The 21,650-nt window shown below is 42.5% G+C and overlaps 1 protein-coding gene and 1 pseudogene across 1 annotated transcript in view; both read right to left on the reverse strand.

Moving 5' to 3' along the window:
- The window catches only part of RELN (reelin), a 366,138-nt gene that overhangs the window by 55,695 nt on the left and 288,793 nt on the right, over positions 1 to 21,650 (reverse strand). Inside the window, exons 30-38 of the mRNA XM_066633734.1 lie at positions 20,801 to 21,008; positions 17,088 to 17,164; positions 13,531 to 13,689; positions 11,785 to 11,973; positions 11,367 to 11,640; positions 8,795 to 8,935; positions 8,510 to 8,687; positions 7,191 to 7,275; positions 2,191 to 2,373 (exon numbers count right to left, since the gene is read on the reverse strand). Of these exons, the coding sequence (XP_066489831.1) occupies positions 2,191 to 2,373; positions 7,191 to 7,275; positions 8,510 to 8,687; positions 8,795 to 8,935; positions 11,367 to 11,640; positions 11,785 to 11,973; positions 13,531 to 13,689; positions 17,088 to 17,164; positions 20,801 to 21,008 (1,494 nt within the window). The remainder of the gene's footprint in view (positions 1 to 2,190; positions 2,374 to 7,190; positions 7,276 to 8,509; positions 8,688 to 8,794; positions 8,936 to 11,366; positions 11,641 to 11,784; positions 11,974 to 13,530; positions 13,690 to 17,087; positions 17,165 to 20,800; positions 21,009 to 21,650) is intronic.
- Positions 832 to 957, reverse strand: LOC136657670 (5S ribosomal RNA; annotated as a pseudogene).

Below are 21,650 nucleotides of genomic sequence, written 5' to 3' on the forward strand. Positions count from 1 at the left end.
GAAGTCAAAATTTAACTGACTTATTAAAAATCTGAAAAGAAAATGAATTAAACAAATGGGGGAGGGAGAGAGGATGGGGAAAGTACAAGCAGGCTGATTGAAAGTGCCTTGTTTAGGTTGAATGGACAAGAAGAACAGCTTGACTAAAGGGATACAATACAGGGGCCCCCCATATTTGCAGATCCCATATCCATGATTTAATTATCCACGAAACGGGTTATGCCCCCCTGCATGTGCTGCCCCATGCACGCCCCCTCTGGAGGTAAGGGATGCTCTGCTCTCTTTGCCTCTGGAGGGGCTTCTGAGCCCAGCAGAGGCCAAGGACGTCTGTCGCCGGCCTCTGCTGGGCTCAGTCCGAGCTCTGAACTTGAAAAAATATGACTTCTGGTTTCACGGAGAAACCAGAAGTTATGTTTTTAAGGGCTTATAAGGCATTAGGAGGCCTGTGGAAGCAGAGCTCCCCTTGCCTCCTGAGGGGGGGGCCACCAGATTGTGGGAGTGGACATTTGTCCATATGCACGGTTTTGGCTATCCATGGGGGTTTCCAGAATGGAACGCTTGCAGATAATGGAGCACACCTGTAATTCATAATACCCAGCAGAGGGGACTGGGATGCTGCTTAAGAGCAAAGCACATGAAGTTTACAGACTGGTTTGGAATGAAAAATGAGCAAATCAAACAAAATTAATTTCCTAAATTCCTTTAGCTAAAAATAGAGCCTCCATTGCGCACTACTTGTGTTGTCCCAGGAATTCAAGTCCTTGCACTTTCTGGAAAGTAAATTGCCTTCTATATGGTTGGCAACCTTCAGTCTCGAAAGACTATGGTATAAGCCTACAGCACCCGGTATTCCCAGGCGGTCTCCCATCCAAGTACTAACCAGGCCTGACCCTGCTTAGCTTCCAAGATCAGACGAGATTGGGCATGTGCAGGGTAACACCAAATATCACAGCAGGCACAAGAGGACACGCATGAACATCCCATGCTTGAACTTAAGTTTTATGACATTGTAGAGTTCATAGAGTTACCTGACTGGATGAGTGGAAACTTCCTGGCTACTCCATCACACCCCTTTACCTAGACAAACTGTTTAGGCTGCCCAAGTAGTACACGCATGCCAATCTCAACTGGAGGGCAAGCTTCTCCAGACATGAAGAAGGACCCCCAATCTACTAAAGCACATGGCTGTGGGACAGAGGCATTTTAAACAAAGAACAAAGCCTGCTGCATGAACATGTCCCAACCGTTTTTCAGGCTGTTGAGCCATCACTGAACTCCAAAGTATCAGTCCGAAGTATCCGAGGATAAGGAAAAATATGCAAAAAGGGGGGACCAGTGCATTCATCACAGTCTTATCAGACATGGTGTGTGTGAATTTAAAGTAATAAATATGAAATGTATTGGAAGTAAAGAGATAATTGGTTTTTACACTTTGGGTGCATTAGCTCAAGCGCATTGAGTTCCTGACCAAAATCTCCTCCTTGCTAAATCACTTGAAGATTTTATTTTCTGATGCTGTTTCTCAAATAACCCTAACTGCTGACAGTTGTAATTGGTTCCGGATGACCTGAATTCCTAGAGTCAGTTTTGCATTAGCCACTGGTCCTGGCCTGAGAAAAGGTAACTTTTCAGCTCCCTTCTGCCTCTAGCTTTACGTCCCACAAGCACAGCTTTAACTGCTCTTTGCCTTGTCCAGCTTCACAAGAGACCCAAGAGGAGTGATGTGGCCAAGGTTGAAAGCCTCCCCCACACTTTATTCTTCCCTCGATGAAGGGAACTGGTTTGCCACTAGGGAGGGGTCACCTAATTCCACAATGGACATATGATGATACTTGCAGCTTTTGTCTTTTCTTGCTATGGATATGGGTCATTTCTAGTTATAAATACTGTATAAACTTACAGCTATTTGAAGTATAAAGTTAAATGAAAATCAGACCTATTTGAAACAGTTAAAATCAATAAAGAAAAGTATATTTTCCTGCTATATAACATCCATTAACATTAAATGCTGCAATTTAATTTTATAACAGCATACAGGATTCTAAGTAATATAAAAAACACAGTGGAATTATCTTTTAATGTACAGCAAAAACAAACAAACAAGCAAAAACCAAAAAACCAAGACTGCAGGATTAAAAATTAAGAAAAAATATTTACAAAATGATATGGCTTTGGATCGTTTGTCATTACCATTGTTGTAAGGCTGCCAAAGTCTGAACCGTGTAGCATTGATTCGTGCTGTGTATGGCAGTGGGATATTAATGAAGAGAACGTCTGTGGTTTGTGTGAAGTAAAACTCATCTATCAGGTGCCAAGTGATGCCACCATTGACAGAATATTGAAGCAGAATCGAATGTGACCTCTCTGGGGTGCCTAGAACAAAGGGAAGAAAACAGTCAAGCAACAGCCACTGCGAGGCAGCTTACCATGTGGTTGGAGTTCTGAATGCCTTGTCACATTTGAACAGATTGCCAAAGAAATAACTGTTCTGGTAATTTGCAAAAGTCACAAATAAACAAAACCTGAGCTAGACACAGGTTGCAGTGGTTAAAACTTTGTAGTCACCATCTGAGGTTTTGTGATGCCATAAAAACCTAGAGGACACTGCTGCCAGGGCTTTCATTGCATTTTTTCAAATGAATCTCCATTAGTCAATGACAAAGAGTTCAATCCTATGCATGTCCACTCAGAAGGAAGTCCCACTATAGTCAACGGGACTTACTCCCAGGTAAGTGTGGATAGGATTTCAGCCTAAGCTTCCTTAATCTCATGGAATGCTTATTAGTGGTTCATCTCAAATAAATGTGGTCTGGGGGCAGGAGGTGTGATCTGGAGGTTGAGCTGCCATCTTGCCTGAAAAAGCTAAGTAGGATCGGCTGCCCAGATGGGAGAGTGGGAGATTGCGAGGCTGCTGGAATATGAAGGAGTCAGCTGTCAAAAAGGATAACATCTTCAAGAAATCAGTCTGAAGCATGGTTGCAGGTGCCTGCAAGAGGCTTGAAAAGTACAAGAGACAGCAGTTGGTGATGGGAAACATCTGGAGAAATGGTGGTTTATATGATGTTTCTCATGGAATAATGTTTGTAAAAATCACATTGAAAAATGGATTTATGTTCAGCCTGCCTATGTAAACTGCGGGGCAGCCCAGTCCTGAGCTGTCTGGCATGGGGGCTGCAGTGGTGCTGAAAATGGCTGTCGCTGCATCCAGCACACCCCAGGTAGCCGCCACTGCCTCCTCAGGAGAAGGGGACTTTTGTTCCCTTCCCCTTGGATAAAGCAAGTAGTTCTGCAATGGGGCTACTCAATTCTACAATGGCCCAAGGGTTGGCGTAGAATTAAGAAGCTCTGTGCCAGGCAGACAACCCAACATGAAGGTTCAGGATCCGGTGCAGCAAAGCTCCACCGGTCCTGCCTCCCACCCGTCCCGCTCCCTCCCCCCAGAACGCCTCCTTCCACCCTCTCCCCTCGCTCCCTCCGCCTCCCCCCACCCTGGAATATCTCCCCCCCCACCTACCTGTCTGCTGGGGCCCACAAAAGTGCCTTATGGCATGTTTGTAAAGGGGAGTGCTGGCAGTAAGCTGGTGCATACTGGTTAGGATTGGGCCCTGAGTCTATTGAGAAAGGCAGTATTTACCTTAGATAATCACGTATAGTACATGAAATTTTTGCCAAGTAATCAAGCTCCAGTTCTCACTTCGCCTGATCTCCGGGTCAATCAGAGGGCAGAGCCTTTCAAGTCTGAACAGTTTCCTTTCTCAGCTGAGCTGTTGCTCAGCTCAGGCAGGCACCTCCTATAGTTACTTTGCAGGGACATTTCAGCCAAAGTTAAACTTTTATTCTCTTTCCTTCTGCTGCAGCCTGGTTCTGCTTTGCAAATGCTTGCAATTGCGTGCAAAGCAGGTCTGCTTTTGGAAACACCAGGATGGGACCCTCCTTCCCAGGCTACAATTCCCAGGCTACAATTCAGTGCACCATTACTTAAGAATAACACCCATGGAAAGCAGTGGGTCTACTTCTGAGTAAAAAGGGTTGCAAATATATGCAGCTGCATCTCTCTGCTGTGAATTGAATTGCACACTCCCAGTTATGTGTTATGGGTTGTATGTTTGTACGTAGAGCTTCTGGCTTAACACACCAGACACCTTAAAGGTGGATTTGATCCATGGTTCAACCTTTTCACTTGCATATCCCTTGGCAGCCCATTTCCATAAATTGTACCCTTCCTATTAGCAAAATGTTTGTAATTAGTAAGACAAGCCCTCATCTCCTCCATATGAAAGCCCAGACTTCATGTATTCATCACATATTTTCTCTTTTCATCTGTTTGAAGAACTGCCTTTGCACTGTTTTGCAGCAGAAGTGTGCTGACAAATTCTGGGTGATTGATCACTTTCCATATTATGTTTCAGCTTTTTTACTGTGCTGGTTTTCAATCACTGGCTCATACATGAATTGATGACCAAAAACTAGCCATTGGTAGGGCTTTCACAGCCAACTAGCTACCTCCCTTCCAGGCCGTGCATTCTGAAGCACGGCCTGCCTTTTTTCTGCCTTTATGCCATTCTTTTTCAAGTACCCCTAAAGGCCCTGGAGTATCCCTCGGAGTACATGAATACCAGGTTGGGGACCACTGGTGTGTTGTTTACAGTGCACTTACTCTGATAGTGTTTACAAAAAGGTGGTGAAGAACAGAATTTTAAAAAGAATAAAAATGTATCTTATGATCTTTTACTGTGTTTTTAATAAATTAGAGACTACAGTCCTTAGGTAACAATTAGTGGTAGGTTATTTTTCAGGATCTGGCCTTGGGTAAAATCAGACAAAACTATAGTCAGACACCCCCCTAAGTTTAACCCCCGACTTATACGAAGGTCATAAAAATTCCATGATTGTTGGCTCAAAACTTGCCCTCGACTTATCTGTGGGTCGACTTGTAGGCGAGTGTCTGCGGTGTTTATTTAAAAGTTTTCTATCTCGCCTTTCCTATGCTGAAGCAAATGTCCAAGGTGGCATACAAATACAACACTAAAATCTACAATATGTAGAACAATAAATAAAGTGATAATAAGAACAATAAAACCATGTGGGGAGAACTATTTAGACTAAAGCATTATTACAGAGACACAGACAATAAATAAATCTGTTATTTTATTTTGCAGGGAGGTGGATGGAATCACATATCTAGTAGTAACATAGAGATACTTGCTCCTTTTTTGATTTAAAATAGTACCAAAAGCTAATTTAGAAATACAATATGAAAATATTAAATATTAATTCAAACTTCAGGATAATGGGTATCTTTCAGTTCTAAATTTACAATTTAGAGGAGTTGGAGAAACCGAAAGACAACAGCATTTCACAAGATCTTTATGGGAGAGGCCTGTGTCTCTCAGTACAGATCAATGCAAACTGCTCACAGTAGGAGGATTATGACATAACAGCAAAATAATTTGGACACCCAAGGTAGAGCTCACTGAGGGATGATCATAGATAACGAGAAGAAGGAACAAGGGAAGAAGTAGAAATGGGAAGAGTCTCCTCTTATAGTGACATTTTTTGCTAATGCTAATGACTGTAGGCAGGTTGGGGAGCTACTAGAACATACAGTGATTCTTATTCAAGCATCCTTTGGTACAGCAATTCTCAACCTTTTAGCACTGGGACCCACTTTTTAGACTGAGAATCTGTCAGGACCCACCGGCAGTGATGTCATGACCAGAAGTGACATCATCAAGCAGGAAGAGTTTTAATAATCCTAGCCTGCAATCCTACCCACACGTACCCAGAAATAAGTCCCATTGACTATCATTCTTCACAGCATATACATAGTAGCCTATTAAAGTACAGATCTGTAATATTTCTCTAATGCAGTCACATATCATGGTAGTATCAAGTCTAATATATTAAAAATAAAATATTGAAATGAATGGGGATCCAACTGAAATTGGCTCACAACCTACCTAGTGGGTTCTGACATACAGTTTGAGAAACACTGCTACAGTAATTTGTGCTCCCTGAGTTCTTTAGATTGCTGTGGCACAGTGTGCCCTGCTAATGACTCAGAATTCCCAACACTCTGTAGCAGAGATGTAACTGACTGCCTAAGGCAGTGACATCAGGATGTCATATGATGTCATGACATTACTTCCTGGTTCTCCCTGGAGGGTGCTCGTGCTCTGGTTCTTCCTGGGGAGCTCGCTGCTGCGCTTTGCACCCCCTTCTCTTTCCATTTGGAGGCTAGGAGCCTCCACAGGAAAAGAAAAGGGACGTTAGAAGCCAGCAGTGCCCCACTTTGTGTGCAAGGTAGTCACTGCCAGATTCTCCCCAGAAGGCAAGGTACTCACTGCCATGCTTCACATGCTTCATGCGCTGGGAGTCTCCAAAGGGAAAGGAGTAGGGAGTGCAAAGTGCAGCAGTGAGCACTCTGCCCTCAGGGGAGAACCTGAAGGTCATGTGCCCCCATGGTGTGGTGGCCAGGGCATGTGCCCCTCAGGCTCAGCACAAGTTATGCCTCTGCTCTGCAGATGTCCTACCTTTTTGCAAGTTACAGTAGCATTGATTGTATTAGGGGGTAATCCTAAAATAGCGCTGGCATAAGTCCATTATACTGGCCTGAGAGTCTTGTAAACGTGCCATAAGACATTTGTGACATCTCGGGAGCAGGACGCTCTGGTAGAAGGACATGCACTGACCTGCTCTTGCCAGATCCAAAGATGGAGGGGGTAAGGAAGTGCTGGCTTGGGGAGACCTATGCAGGGGGGGTGGGCATTTTGGGGGTGTTTGGGGAGGGGGAGAGCAGGCAAGGGGAGGAATGGTAGGCAGACTGGGTCCGGGAAGGAGGAGGGGCTGGCTTCTGGCACTCAGGCAGGATCTCAAACCCTCCTCCTGAGCAGACCACTGTTACATCAGGCTGCTTGGATTTCCACCAGCGAATTCGCTGGAACAGATCCGAGTAGCCCCATTGAGGTTGCTGCCACACAACATGAGTAAGAAATAAATCCCCTTAATCCAAGTTGCGCAGGATCCACCTCAAACTCTGTGCTAGATACAGTGCAGGCCAGCTTGCCAGTCGTCCTGTTCCAGGGAAGGTTAGGATTGGGTTGTTAATCTGTCATAATATTTATAATATGTAGTTATAACTACAGTAGCAAAGGAGAACTACTGATATGAAGAAAAAATATTTTTCTTACCTTTGGCTAAAAATTTGAATGAAAACTGAATGTACATTGTGTTGGTACAATCTAAATCTCTTGAGACAAGCATTCTCAGTCCCTCCTGAAATGACAGAAGAGAGACAGAGAGTTACTATTGACCAGAAGGTAAAAAGGATTTCTATACTTTTAGGTTTTCAAAATAGTTCCAAGTAGGTACTGTAAAGGTGGTGGCAGAAAAGGTGTGACTGCTGGGAGATGGGACAGTAATTTTGAAATAAGGGAACTAATCAGATCAAGATTACAAAGAATTTCAAAGGTGAGGTCAAGATATCATAGCATATATTCGCTATGATATGGGAGATGAAGTTAACGCAAAGAACTAAGAATGGTTCAAACAGGATTAACAGCCAAATCTTATCACTGGCAGCGCCAAGGTCTCCAGGGGTGCTGAAATAGCAACCACTGGATCTTGTGGGTGCCAGGTTAGTGCCAGGAATCTCCTTGGGGTAAAGGAGCATTTGCTCCCTTAACCTGGGTGATGCAGCTGCAGCCCCAATCGGTCTCCTCGTATCTGCACCCACTTTTGAGAAGGCACAGACATGAGGTAGCTAGGCTACCCAGCCCAGGAGGGAGGTTAGGAGATGGCAGCAGAGCCTGCTCCCCTCTCTGCTCCCCTCTCAGGCCCAATCCTCCCCTTCCTTTGCCCTCTCTCCCCCCACCCCAAAAATACTCACCGCTGGCTGGTGCTGGAGGAGTGCCACTCAGCTGTCTATGTAGCGCTGAGGCCCAGCTCTGACTGGTGCTGGCCCAGCACTGGTGACCCCTCCTCTCTGGGTGCCATGGATGTGCCTTATGGCACTTTTGTGACACCCTGCACTGGTGCTGGAACTCAGCACCAGCGCTAGGTCCGCTTAGGATTTGGCCCTAATTAAGGCACTATAATGCTCGTAAGGGGAGTGAAAAAATACTCATACTCTGTGAAAAAAATCATGATATTAGAAGGAATCCCCCTTTCTGATGTGGTGAGTTTTCACATAAGGCATCCTGTTAAACAAATGACCCTGTCCAACTGTGAAAAATAGGTTTATAGTTCCTTTGTGAGAACTATTACCTCAGAGAAGCACGTTTTAATTTAACCTAGGATGTGGCTGCATATGATAAAAATGGTTTTAAAAAACGCTCCAAATGTTCTGGCAGTCGTATTCAAGGAAAAAGGGAGGGGGAATGAAAGAAACTATGTACAGGAACACTGAAAAACAAAGTAGATTGCCAGAAATAGTGTGTAGGGAAGAACCAAGAAATGGGGGGAAATTAAATGTATATTTAAGCCATATTTATCACTAATAATATCTAACCCCTTTAAAGATGAGAGCAGTTCCAGATTTGATTGTGTCACCATTCAGATTTCCTCTTTCAGCTCCATAGACTTCAGGCCAAAGATCAGGATGCAAGTTGCCATTGAAGTCATCCTTCAGAACAGAAGGGAGAGGAGCACCAGGAACACAATAAGGTCCTCCATAACCTCTGTCACACCTGACAACAAATTTTGGGGAGCAGATGGAAGCATTAGTCACCAATGAATAAGACATAATGTTCACATCACTAAGAAAAGAGATTGCATGTAATACTTGTCTCCTTACACACAGCGGCCAACATCACAGATACCGTGGCCTGAGCACATCCAAGGACAGCCAGTGGCCAGGATAACATTATCAATAGCCCATGTGTCACCACCAGGAGTATAATCACGTTGAATCCATCTGAAGCGTGTTCTTGGAGAGCTGGGAAAATACAGATTAAAAGAACAATTCAGCACCATCACATAGGTATGGTTGTTATTGGAATAAGAAATAAGGGAAGATACAACAAAATGGGGGGGATACTACACTTGCAGGTGATGAAATGCTTAATTAAAATACAATTTTCGCATTTTAATGCTTTATTTCTGGAATGAAAAACATAAAAACCAAGTTATTTGTCAGAGGTTTTGTTTATATGGACTGTTGGCTTTTTGATAAATTTTGAGAATGTATAGAGTCTGAGGGCCCAATCCTATCCAACTTTCCAGCACTGGTGCAGCTGCAGTGCAGCCCCAAGATAAGGGAACACATGTTCCCATACCTTGATGAGTCCTCTGTGACTGCCTCCCTACCACAGAACATGGTGCTTGCCCCATTGGCACAGCTGCACTAGCACTGGAAAATTGGATAGGATTGGGCCCTCAGGCATTAATAAAGCATTAAGGTGTTGCTATAAAACCAAACCCTCTGCAAAATCAATCAGGAACATGTACAGAATACATGTGCAGATCCTTTGAATAAAATTACAAATATACAAAGGAAACAAAATATCTGTTTCCAAAAGATCACAGTAAATTATATATAGTACATAACTACAATTTGCAGTTCTAATAAACGAGTTCTGATAAATAACACCTGGTCACCAGTTCTCATCAAAACTGTTAAGATTTCTGTCTGCCTTTGTTCATCCTTATACATGAGTTTAGTCATTATGGTGTGTTCATGTGATATACTTTCCGACTCTTACATATATATTCTTTACCCTCTGATATTGATCAATTTTAAAAGTTACTAAAGTTGCTGCATGTTAATGTGGAATCATATGAAATAATAATGAATATTTTCTTCTTATTTTTTTTAATTCATTCACTATTTAAGAACATAAGAACAGCCCCGCTAGATCAGGCCATAGGCCCATCTAGTCCAGCTTCCTCTCTCACAGTGGCCCACCAAATGCCCCAGGGAGCACACCAGATAACAAGAGACTTGCATTCTGGTGCCCTCCCTTGCATCTGGCATTCTGACATAGCCCATTTCTAAAATCAGGAAGTTGCACATATGGCTTGTAACCCGTAATGGGTTTTTCCTCCAGAAATTGGTCCAATCCCCTTTTAATGGCATCTAGGCCAGATGCCATCACCACATCCTGTGGCAAGGAGTTCCACAGACCAACCACACACTGAGTAAAGAAATATTTTCTTTTGCCTGTCCTAACTCTCCCAACATTCAGTTTTAGTGGATGCCCCTGGTTCTGATGTTATGTGAGATTGTAAAGAGCATCTCTCTATCCACTCTATCCTTCTCGTTTAAAAAAACCTTGTTTCTCGTTTAAAAAACCAGCATTTATTTGTAAAATGGAATTGTTCTGCAAATCTATTAAATCAAAGCAAAAAGATGTGAGGAAGAGCCCAGGATTCATTTTATTTGTAAAAAGCTAACATGTAAATGCAGGTCAATATCGGTCTCTCTACTCTGTGTTCATTAGGTTTCTTTGTCCTATGATCCTCTAGCATCAAATACCTCATGTATATAAAGATTTTGTCTGTGATTGGTTTTGTATAGCTGTTATTTTCACTGGTTGATTGTATGTTCAAAAGCTTCAACTTTTTACACTATATCTATATCTATATATAGATATAGATATAGATATATAGTGTATAGTGTATATACTGATATATATGTATATATCAGGAATATATGATATATGTATATTATATATTATATATATATATATGATATATATATCAGTATTCAATAGATTATTAGTATTCATTAATAGATAAGTATTCAATAGATTATTATATTATTTATCATTTTGAGGACAGAACTAGACATTATGACAAAGATGGGATTGCTATCAAAATGAACACCCCATATTTTGTACCTCCTCTACCCATAATGTGTATTTATTAAAATAGGTGGAATGATATCACCATCTCATGTTTTTCTCCTAACTCAAGCTCTCAATGGCAGCCAAAAATGGGGAGCAGGCATAGGAAGTTCATGACATGTTGACATCACACATTCCCAAAACCACATTTTATGGGTAGAGGAAGGGAATTAAATGCGTGGTTGCCATTTTCGGCAGCAAACATTCATTTGCTGTCTAATCTAGTTCCACTTTTATGGTGACGGAGGAATGTCTTTGAGGAAGATGAGAGATGTAATTTGATTTGACCAAAGCATAGATACTTAAATCTTCAGACTATTTTGTGAAGTTTAGAGAGAGAAATGCCTTTATTCTTGGGTGGTTCTCTTTGTAAGCATTCCAGTGTATTAACATAAGTAATTTGGTTTAGTTATATCCTTAAAATCATTCATTCACAGTATCTGTTCTGGTCAGATTCCACAAAGCCTTGTTTCTGATAAGGAACACAGTTTATTTATATGCAATCAAGACAATATTTCTCACATTGTTGCAGGTGGAAGGTAGACTGTAATTCGCTTCCAGTTCTGGAATTTTTCTGAGATGTAAACTGAACTCTCAGTATAGTGTTGACAGCCAATCTTGGGAGGAACACACTCCTCTGTCACCAAACGCCAGTCTCTTCCATTGTTTAGGGAATACTGAAAGTGAATACCATGGGATTCGCTGAATGGCTTGCTGCAGCCCATGTTCAGTTCAAACTGAATAAAAGTAGAGTCAGACACATGGAAATCCCAAGTCTCAGCATAACGAGGTTTTCCTAAAAAGAATGCAAGGGGGAAAGTTATCAAAGGTCTTCCTTTGATTTGTGAGCAAATGATTCATGATTTCCATGATACTGAAACTCTATAAAACATCACAATTTTTTCCAAAAAGGCCTCAGCATATTAAAAGAAAACCTTACCTGTATGTTCACTGAATATGAGCGCTGTATCCATGGACAGACAATCAATGTCTACTTGGCCTCCTTGTACTCTATACCAACTAGCTTGTAAATCCACAGATCCATCAAATTTATCCTGAAAACCAGTCTGAGAACTGTCATTCATTCCTACAAGGACGTCATCCAAAGCCCACTGTGCTGAATGTTTCCCTATAAACAAATAGAAACATGGAGTTATTTTTTTCCACACTTTATCATTTGAACCAGTTTAGCTAACTACAGAAACATCTTTAACCCATTTGTGAACTTGAGTTAAGTATCGGGGTTCATATGTCTGAACATGAGTCCACAATAACTTCAACGATCAGCAATCTGCAAGGGATGCTTGCCTAAGCACAGCTGGCCCATCCATGATGCAGCTTGCGTTAAGCAGCAGGTTGCAGGAAGTGGCAATCAGACTCAGGGTGCTTTCCACCCCGACTCTGCCGCCACCTTCCTCCCATCCTGCTGTAGATGGAGCCACTTTCATATGCTTTCCTATGAACTCACCTTGTTCCTTCCTTGCACGGTCCCTTTAAACAAAACAGTAAGTCAGCAGTTTTCAAACTATCAGGGAGTTTGAAAACCCTGTTAAGTCCTTGTGGAGGTGGGGGAAGGCAGCGGGCGCTGGGGGAAGGCAGCGGCGCAATCCCCAGGATTGCATCATTCAGGGGGCTGCAGGGGCTTGGCTGCACGTACCTGAGCCTCCTGCAGCCTCCCGGGGGTGCGGGGAGCTCTGAGCGACCTTCTGCAGGGCTCCCCGCAGCTTCAAAAGTGAAAGTGAAGCGATCACGCTCTGCTTCTGCAAAACTGGAATCGGAGTGCGATCGCTCCACTTTCACTTTCGAAGCTGTGGGGAGCACTGCAGAAGGTCACGCAGGGATTCCTGCATCCCTGGGAGGCTGCAGGAGGTTCAGGTACATGCAGCCAAGCCCCTGCAGCCCCCTGATTGGCGCGATCCTGAGGATCGCACCACTGCCTCCTCCCTGCCTCCTGGCTGCCCTTGCCCCTTAAGGGGGCAGAGGCCAGGGCCCACAGGCTGGGGCATCGTGACGCCCCAGTCTCAAAAGCCCTGCAGTAAGTGCAAGATGTGCTGGAGGACTTGCCAGAATGTTCTGGATTTCCCAATTTGTTTAAAGCAGCAGTCTCCAAACCACAGACCACTGCAAAGTGAAAAAGCCTTCTCTGTCATGTGCGGAAGTTATCATTCTGTGCTGCTGCCTGTTATCTCTCCAGCTGATCTCATCAGAAAGTCATGCCAGGCAGCCGTTTCCATACCGAAATCAGGGTGCAGAACCAGCTGGGGTGATGGGCAGGGGAAGTGGCTGCCTGGCACAATTTTCTGCTGAGATCAGCTGGAGAGATAACAGGCAGCAGCATAGAAAAGTAAGCATCACACGATGAGGTGTGTGTGAGGAAGGAATGAGTAAAGGGCTAGGTGGCTGGATTGCCTCCTTTTGCGCAATAGGAAGTGTACAGCAGCAACATTTGCACCCGCTTCAAGCTGTGCATAGGCTCCATCTCATGTCGGAGGTCACAAGGATGGAAGTCCATGTAACTACACTGTGCTTTAAGCTTAGACCAGGCCAAGGACACATTGTGTCCATTTGTGAGGAACAGGAATGTTAACATTCATTTTCCAAAATTATGACTTCTCTCCTAGCCATTATATGAACTGAAAAGTTAGATACACACTGATTTGCATTTATTGGTATTAGGAGTACATACCATGTTGAGGTTGCCACCATCGGAAAGCAGTGGCTGCCGTTTTGGCCTCACGAGGCAGTTCTATTGACACAATCTGTGGTTCTAAGAATGACATGAAGTCCAGCTCTCGCAGCAAGTGCCAACCTATTCCATTGTCATTTGAGTATTGAACTATAAGTCCTGTAAGTCAAAATGAAGGAATTTATTTAAGACTCTCCAGAAAACCTGTAATCAAAAGGTCAGTCTTTGGTACTGGATGTTGAACCACATGCAGACAACTCTTCTATCCCTAAAAAATAAGTTTGTGGCATAGATTAAGACTGAAAGATTTTAAAATCCTTACACTTGTAAAATAAAATTGCACGGGGCTTGTACCCATGCTTTGATCTGGGGACACGATGGATTAACTCTTCAGTTGCATGGATACTTCTAGGTGGAAACTGGCATTCACACCACAAATGGGGTTTTTAAGTCAGCTGGATCTTGCCCCCTCATTTATTCCCAACACTGGCATTCAGTTTTTGAAGTGATTGTGTAAATAGCAAAGATACCCCTTGCATGGTGCCTGTGCTACTGCTGATGACAAGACACACAACCTCCCTACAACAAGCATACAATTATCAGCCTTTTAAAAAGAGGATGAACTTCATAAAAAGTTTTATTTATTTGTAAGATTCATACTTTGCTTTCCTGCATACATGTTGCTTTGCTTTTTTTGCATACATGTTTTATGGCCCTATCTGGGTCTTGGTACTGCTGGAACGTGTGCAGCAACTCACAGAGCCTCTGCTGGTGCCAGTAAATCAGCAGTGGGGGCATATCATGGATGGGAAATGGACAGCAGGGGGAGTTTCAGGGAGGGGAGGGGGAAGGCAGGAGGTGGAATTCCTGGTGGTACTGACTTGCGCCAGGATCCTATCCCCTCTTTCCGTCTTCAGACTTACACCAGCCACAGAGCAGGTGTGGGTTCAGGGAGACCCACAGGCCACCAGAACGCCTACCCAGAGCTACTTTTACTTACCTCTGGTAGGCCTCCTGATCACCCCCCCCTCCTGAAATTGGATACAGCAGAGTGCTCCATCAGCACCGTTACATTGTTGGCAATTGTGAGGGATAGGATAGCCTGTTAGTAAGTTAAAAGACAAATGATTTTCTCCTGTACGACAGGAGTGCTCAAGGACCCTTTGAAGAGAGAAAGAAAAAAGTAGAGAACAGAAGCAAGACTGCTCCTTCTCCTGCAACAATCCTCCCTTAAAGCTGTTTTCTTAGAGGATGCACACCCACTCCGCACATCTGAGCATGTTAGCACACATCTGCTTGTTTGCTTAAAGATGTGAACCAACGTTTCCCCAGCAGCAAGACTAGCCTGTCTGCTGCAAAATTTCTTCCATTACTAGTATGGTACTATTGCAGAATTTGAAAAAAGTACAATGATAATACCACAAAGGAAGCTACTACTATTGCTCCTAACAGCATCTGTGAGTTGTAGGTATTCTAGTCAAATATACACTGTATATTATTAATTTTAAATACATCAGTGCAATTGAAACCTATACTTCCCTAGTTGAGCCAGAATCTGTATTTCCCAGATCTAAGTACTCTGTTCAAGGATTTAGCCAGATTTACATTTAAAGTGGCAGCATTATATTAAGGCTGAGAGACATCTGTGAGTTGCAAATCACAAGGGGAGCAAGGTCTTTTGTGCATAAAGGTTTTCAAGTTGTGAGAGAAGATGTGGCTGGTTTCTGCCTTTCTCTGTGAAGCTCCAGTGGAGCTAGCAGTATCCATGGATAAATGGCAGCCAGCTTTTGGGACTATGCACAGAATCATGCAGAGGTAATTTGTATCCTACCATGCATATTATTTTTGACTTTGTGCACAATTAGTTAGGTATCAATGTATGGTCATATACATAAAACCCATATAAATAGCAGAGGAATGTTCATAATAACTTGTTTTGAGAATTAATTAATTACCAATTGGCAACTAAGAACTAATTTTTGTCTTGCATTTTTGATCACTTTACTGATAAGATGAAACTGTAAAGCATAAGAACCGAGAAATAGTGGCTATCCTCTAATTATATTTCCAGATGTTGCTGAAATGTCCAACTATTGGTCTCTAAAAACTACCATGAAGAACCATGGACTCTTTCATGGACTACCATTAACTCTTTACCATGAAGAGTTATGTTAGCATCAGTATGAAATAATTCAGTGTTAAAAATGCTTTGAAAAAAAGGAAAGAAAAAAACACACCATTTGCTATCTACAGGTTATAGTGGATATCACAGAACATTTCTATGGTGTTTCTAATGTAGTTCTCATCTATCTGTTAATTTTCACAGGGATTGGAGCTGCTGTGTTTTTTCTCACACCGCACCATACTGTGAAGCAAAATTCATCACATGTATCAAGATCATTGTACATGAATCTCCTCCCAGCAGCTGTCATTGATGTAGATTGAGTGAGGAAATTCACTATGTATGGCTCTCATTCACACAGCCAATTTTGATAAAAAAATGGTCCAGGGTGGGAAATTTGCCAAGGGCAAATTACATACACTCCAGCTATACATGTTTTGACATGAGGCAAGGCTATGTTCTCCAATTTTCTCAAAATGCAGTTTTTGTTTCAATCACCTAGGAGTCCCACATCAAGGAAAAAAAATCCCAGCCAAAACAGAGGGCATCATAAAAATATAAACACAGAACATTGATTCCAATTAACATAAGAATATTTTCCCAACTCCAGTTTCTATAAGGCAAACTAAGAGTGAACTTGCACTGCTAAGAAATAAATGCACGTGTCTCTCTACAAAAGCCAAAGCCCTTCATTCTGTCCCACTGTAACATGAGTGAGAAACCAATGCTATGAAGCTAGGAGAAGCAGACCTGATACAGGGGTAAGGGCTCAAGGGACCAGGTGTAGTTTCAGTCACTGGCGCAATGTTTCACAGCCTTGACTTGTTTTACTTACACTTCTATAAGTGCATGGTTGATACCAATGGCGTAGCTAGAGGGGTTGCAAAGCACTAAGTTTTGCAGGTGCCTGAATGTGCCATGCAAGTAGCCTCTCCCCCTCCCCTTCGGAGCCATTCCATATGCCTCTGTTTGCTCCCACCACCTGGAATGGCTTCGAAGGGGTAGGTGAGGGGCCACTGGCACAGCATGTTCAGGCGTCTACAAAAATTAGTGCTTTGCACCCCTCTAGCTACACCACTGGTTGACACTACAAGGAAAAGTAAAGCACTGTAGTTGCAGACTGTGTTGTGGTGATGGCCCCCTCTACCTGGGGGCCTCTGGGTGGTCGCGGGGTCACTGACAGGGATCCTGCAAGGGGTGTGCACAATGGGCAAAGCGAATCCTTGTTATATAGAGTCCCCCGTCACCATCTTCCCATTGCAATTACAAGCATGCTGCTAATGTAAAACAGGAACCAATACAATAATTTGAGGCAAGTTATTGATTTTAACATTTTTTAAAATCCCATGAGTTGATTAAAAAATATGGTCTTAATAAGATACTTTTAACTGTATTAACTAGGTTAAGAAAGGGTAGAATCTTGAAGCAAATTTACCTTCATTCCTGGCTCTGGGTTTGTTGCAGCCAATACCAATTGTTTTGCTTCCAATTTGCACATAAAACTGAACTAGCCTGTTAACACAAATGTTTAAAAGTTATCTGAGGAGAGAAAAAGAGCATAACATGTATTGATCTGGAAGACAATTAAAAGTGTTTCTCTAGCATATAAGTTTTATCTACACTCTGTTTTATATAGACCTCTGTTCAATTATTCCTATTTAGAAGTGCTTCAAATCTTTATTACATGTCCTGGGGTCCTACAATATCTGAAGTATATGTCTCACTCACTTTTTTATTGGCATATGGTGGGAGGTGTCTCCCATCTCACCGTCCTATTCCCATGTGTCAAACTGCACATGGTGTTCAGACTGTTATTAATAGAACTGAGTGATTTGTTTTTAAAATGAGTTAAGAGCAGTCAAATCAGGGCCTCTACAGTTTGGCACTATGATGTGAGAGAGGTGGTTTTATGCACAGTGGTCCTGATCTGTGTTGGAAGAGTGATGGCATGCATGAGTTAGTCCTCTTCAATAACTGTGGGTGTGGGTACAGATAGGCTCTGACTTATGTCCTGGTTCCATTCTGAACATTTGTCCATAAGTTGAAACAGTGTTATCAAGTCTGTGCAAAAGCTGGAATATCTGTAAGTCAGACATCTGTAAGTTGGGCATTATCTGTATATGTATTCATCTCCACCAGTAGAGCGAGCAGTTACCTATTGACAACCCAATCCTGAAGCTGGTGCTGAACATCAGCACCAGTTCCAGGCGTTGTGAGCTTGCCATAAAGCACATTTGCAGTGTCCGGCAAGGAGTTAGCACTGGGGCTGAGCCTCAGTGCCACAAATAGGATGCCACACTGCTGACAGAGATAAGCGAGAATGCTTGGGCAGCAGTGTGGCTTTTGGGGGAAGGGAAGGGCAGGGGGAAGGTGTATGGAGGGCAGGGAGGGTAGAACTGCGATGGGAGGGGAGAATTGGGCTCATAAGGGGTGGAAACAGTGGCAGCATCTGAACCCCCCATGAACTGGGTGATCCAACACGGGCCTCCTCAACTCTGCACCTGTTCAAACATGGGTGCAGAGCCCATTGCGCAAAGAGACCCAATGCTGCCAGCTCCTGTCTGCCTGGGGGAGGGCAGCAAACACTTCCTTACCCTGAGGAGACCTCGGTAGTAGTCACGGCACCCATAAGATCTGGCAGTTGCCATTTTGGTGCTGCTGGAGACCTGGGTGCTGTCGACTTCAGGATGGGGCCCTGAGTCCCTAGATATAGGTTTGTGGGTTGCTCTTTAATTAGACTTCTCATTAGCTTCTTTTTTTGTCTTGTCTTGTTCTATGTCAAAGTGACTGGGATGGAGGATGAATTGGGTTCATTTATCTAGCAGGGAAAGATAGACTAGTCTTCTCTCCCTCTCCCTCTCTCTATCTGTCTTTCTGTCTATAACATCCCTTAAACACTTCAGGAAGACAGAGACTAGAATATACTTTTTGAGAAAAATAGGGTATCTATGATAATTTCGGTCCTGAAAAGCACTTTGTGGTCATTAAGCTGCAGAGCTGTAGCACAGATGAGAGCTGAAGCTGCTGCATTTAACAATCCAGATGTCATCAATTGGAGACAACCCTTTTGCAATGTTTATCTAGCCTCTGCAGCTGCCAGCTAGGACCCATAAATGGCAAACTGGCTGAGCAGATAGTGAGAAAAAAAAATCATAAGGGAGAAATATTCAAAGTGGAATAAAATTATATCTGGGTAGCTTATTGGCAGCTCACATAGCAAATTCTATGAGCAAAATGTTGGGTTGCACAAGGTAATGGAGGGGATGAGGACCGGCCTGCAAAGAGCTTCTGAACTAGAAGCATCACAGCAGTATGGGCAGAATGGATTCCTCAACTCATTTAGCGAAAGGAGGTCTGGGTTACTTTAACTTTAACAGCTGCATACAACTTGTTATATAGAGTTTGAAAAGTTTTACTATTTAGGAGAAGATACTCAAGTGTAAAGTGTAACTTGCTGTTGCAGCTTCTGCATAGAAAGCATATGAGTCTTTACATCTCTAGGATGCAACTCTATACATGCTTTTCTGGAAATAAGCCCAACTCAACACAGTGTTACTTTCTTCTGAACAGGTATGCAGAGGACTGCAAGTAGAAGATGGCCACAGAAAAATGGTGCTATACAAATGAGAAGGGAGCAGCCCAAACCCATTAAATGGTGCTTGAGGTATGTCTAACAATTCATTTGGGCATAAATATTTTTAATAGAACAATGTATTTATGTAGAGGGCTTTCTTCTTTGCTTCTAGGGCCATTGCACAAAATGCTGATGACCCTCAGGAGCACAGAGTATCAGTGCTCTAGACCAATGTTTCTCAAACTGTGGGTCAGGACCCACTAGGTGGGTTGCAAGTCAATTTCAGGTGGGTCCCCATTCATGTCAATATTTTATTTTTAATATATTAGACTTAGATGCTACAATGGTATGTGACTGCATTTGGGGAAATATTTCAGATTGGTACTTTTAACAGGTTACTATGTATATGCTTTTAACAATGATAGTCAGTGGGACTTACTCCTGGGTAAGTGTGGGTAGGATTGCGAAAAATTTCCCTGCTTGATGGTGTCACTTCCGGTCATGACATCACTTTCGGTGGGTCCTGACAGATTGTCATTCTAAAAAAGTGGGTCCCAGCGCTGAAAGTGTGAGAACTACTGCTCTCGACTGGTCTGCACTCTGGCTTCCTATAATTTATGCACCACAACCAAGAAAGGTCTCAGTGGCAAATGATTAGAATACATGACAAGGCGGTCTTGGTTGATGTCCCATAACTGTACATGATGAGAGTTGCCAAAGTCTGGGCATTATGCAGAAACAATTCATACATTCTTGTAGAAGCTGGCATTAGAGCTGCTTTAAAGAAGCAGGTCATGGTCTTTAAAACCAAGCAGGATGACACACTGGATACACATTGGAATCAGGAGGTCTGGTCTAGAGGGTAGAGCCTCCTTCTGCCTGAAGATAACATCCACAAGGTTGCCAGTTCGAGGCCACCGGCACTGTGCGACCTTGAAGCAGCTGACAAGCTGAAGCCGAGCTATTTCCATCTGCTCCGAGAGTGGGAGGATGGAGGCCAGAATGTGAAGCCAGATCGGAATGTAACACCTTGAATGTAGTGGTTCTTGAAAGAAAGAACCTTCTTTCAATTGTAAAAATCCCTATTTAATAAGGGATTTAAATAAAAGCCTGCCTATGTAAACCGCCTTGAATAAAGTCTTGAATAAAGACCAAGAAAGGCGGTATATAAATACCTGTTGTTGTTGTTGTTGTTATTGTTGTTATTATTATTAATCAATCAATCAATCAATCAATCAAATTAATCACACCAGAAAGTGACTTTTTTTCTATTTTATAGACAGGTATAGTCTTACAACTTTACTATGTATTTTAACAACAATATTCATCAGCTCTGGAAGAAATGCACAAGCCATTTGTGGTACTGGAGAAGAAAATACACTGTAAAACAAAAAACTCTGTTATCTGAACCTAAATAACCTACTATGCACTACTATAACCTTATGAAAAAAGTACTTCATTCAAATATTAATTGGACTAGGATCTGAACCTATTACAACACCCTTCAAATCAATGATTAAGTGAAGTGGTTTTGGTTCTGCATGCAGTTTTTAGAAGCAGAATATACAATTGACCTGATACTTGTGGTATCCAGAGGAACTGTTCTCGCTTCCCTTTTGCCAGGTCCATTGAAGTAAAGGGATTTTCCATCACTCAGTATTCCACAGCCATTTCCAACCTGACCTCCAGTTATCTTGTACCAGAGGGGGCTCAGCTTCCTCTCAAACCTGTCGAACATCTCACTGTGATTAGGTACATTAGGCACACAGGTCCCATGTGAGGCTTCAGAAGGGGAAGAAAAAATATATAGGAAATGTTTTGTTGAAATAGTTGCGGGTAGTGAAAGGTCAGTAAACTGGTAAGCAATATCATACGATTCACATATATTTGCTTCTTTTGAGAAAGTGTGGGGTGAATGTATGCTGTCTATATCTAAGGTGTTTTTTTCCAAACATCCTATTCATGTTATATGGAAACTTATCCATGACTCTAATTTTCCCTGTTGTACATAGAAATCATCCAACTGAATATTTAAAATCAGTGACATTAATGTGGACTGCAAGCTGGGTGGGGGACAGCACAGTATATATTTAAAAACTCTGTAAGCTGTAGTTTGGTTTGTTCTTTGTTGAAATTTTGATTTGTTGAAAAAAGTAGTTCTGCAATTACATGTGTGTGCTTTTCTCTTAAAAAAAGTAAGAGCACGACAAGCTCTTTGTGTACAGAATTTTTCTGTCAGAACACACACACTCTCATTCAGCAAGTTTCTGAGCATATATTCCTGTTTGGAAGAGAAATCTCTTATGTAAACAGGAGATGTCCCTACTATGATCTGGCTGCAGAGTCTCTACATGCAAAGCTCTGTTGCAAAAATGGTAGTTGTGTTGATTAGTGGTTTGTAGGAGGATCAGATGATTGGATTTT

The sequence above is a fragment of the Tiliqua scincoides genome, chromosome 7 (genome assembly GCF_035046505.1).
Source record: "Tiliqua scincoides isolate rTilSci1 chromosome 7, rTilSci1.hap2, whole genome shotgun sequence".
NCBI lineage: Eukaryota > Metazoa > Chordata > Lepidosauria > Squamata > Scincidae > Tiliqua > Tiliqua scincoides.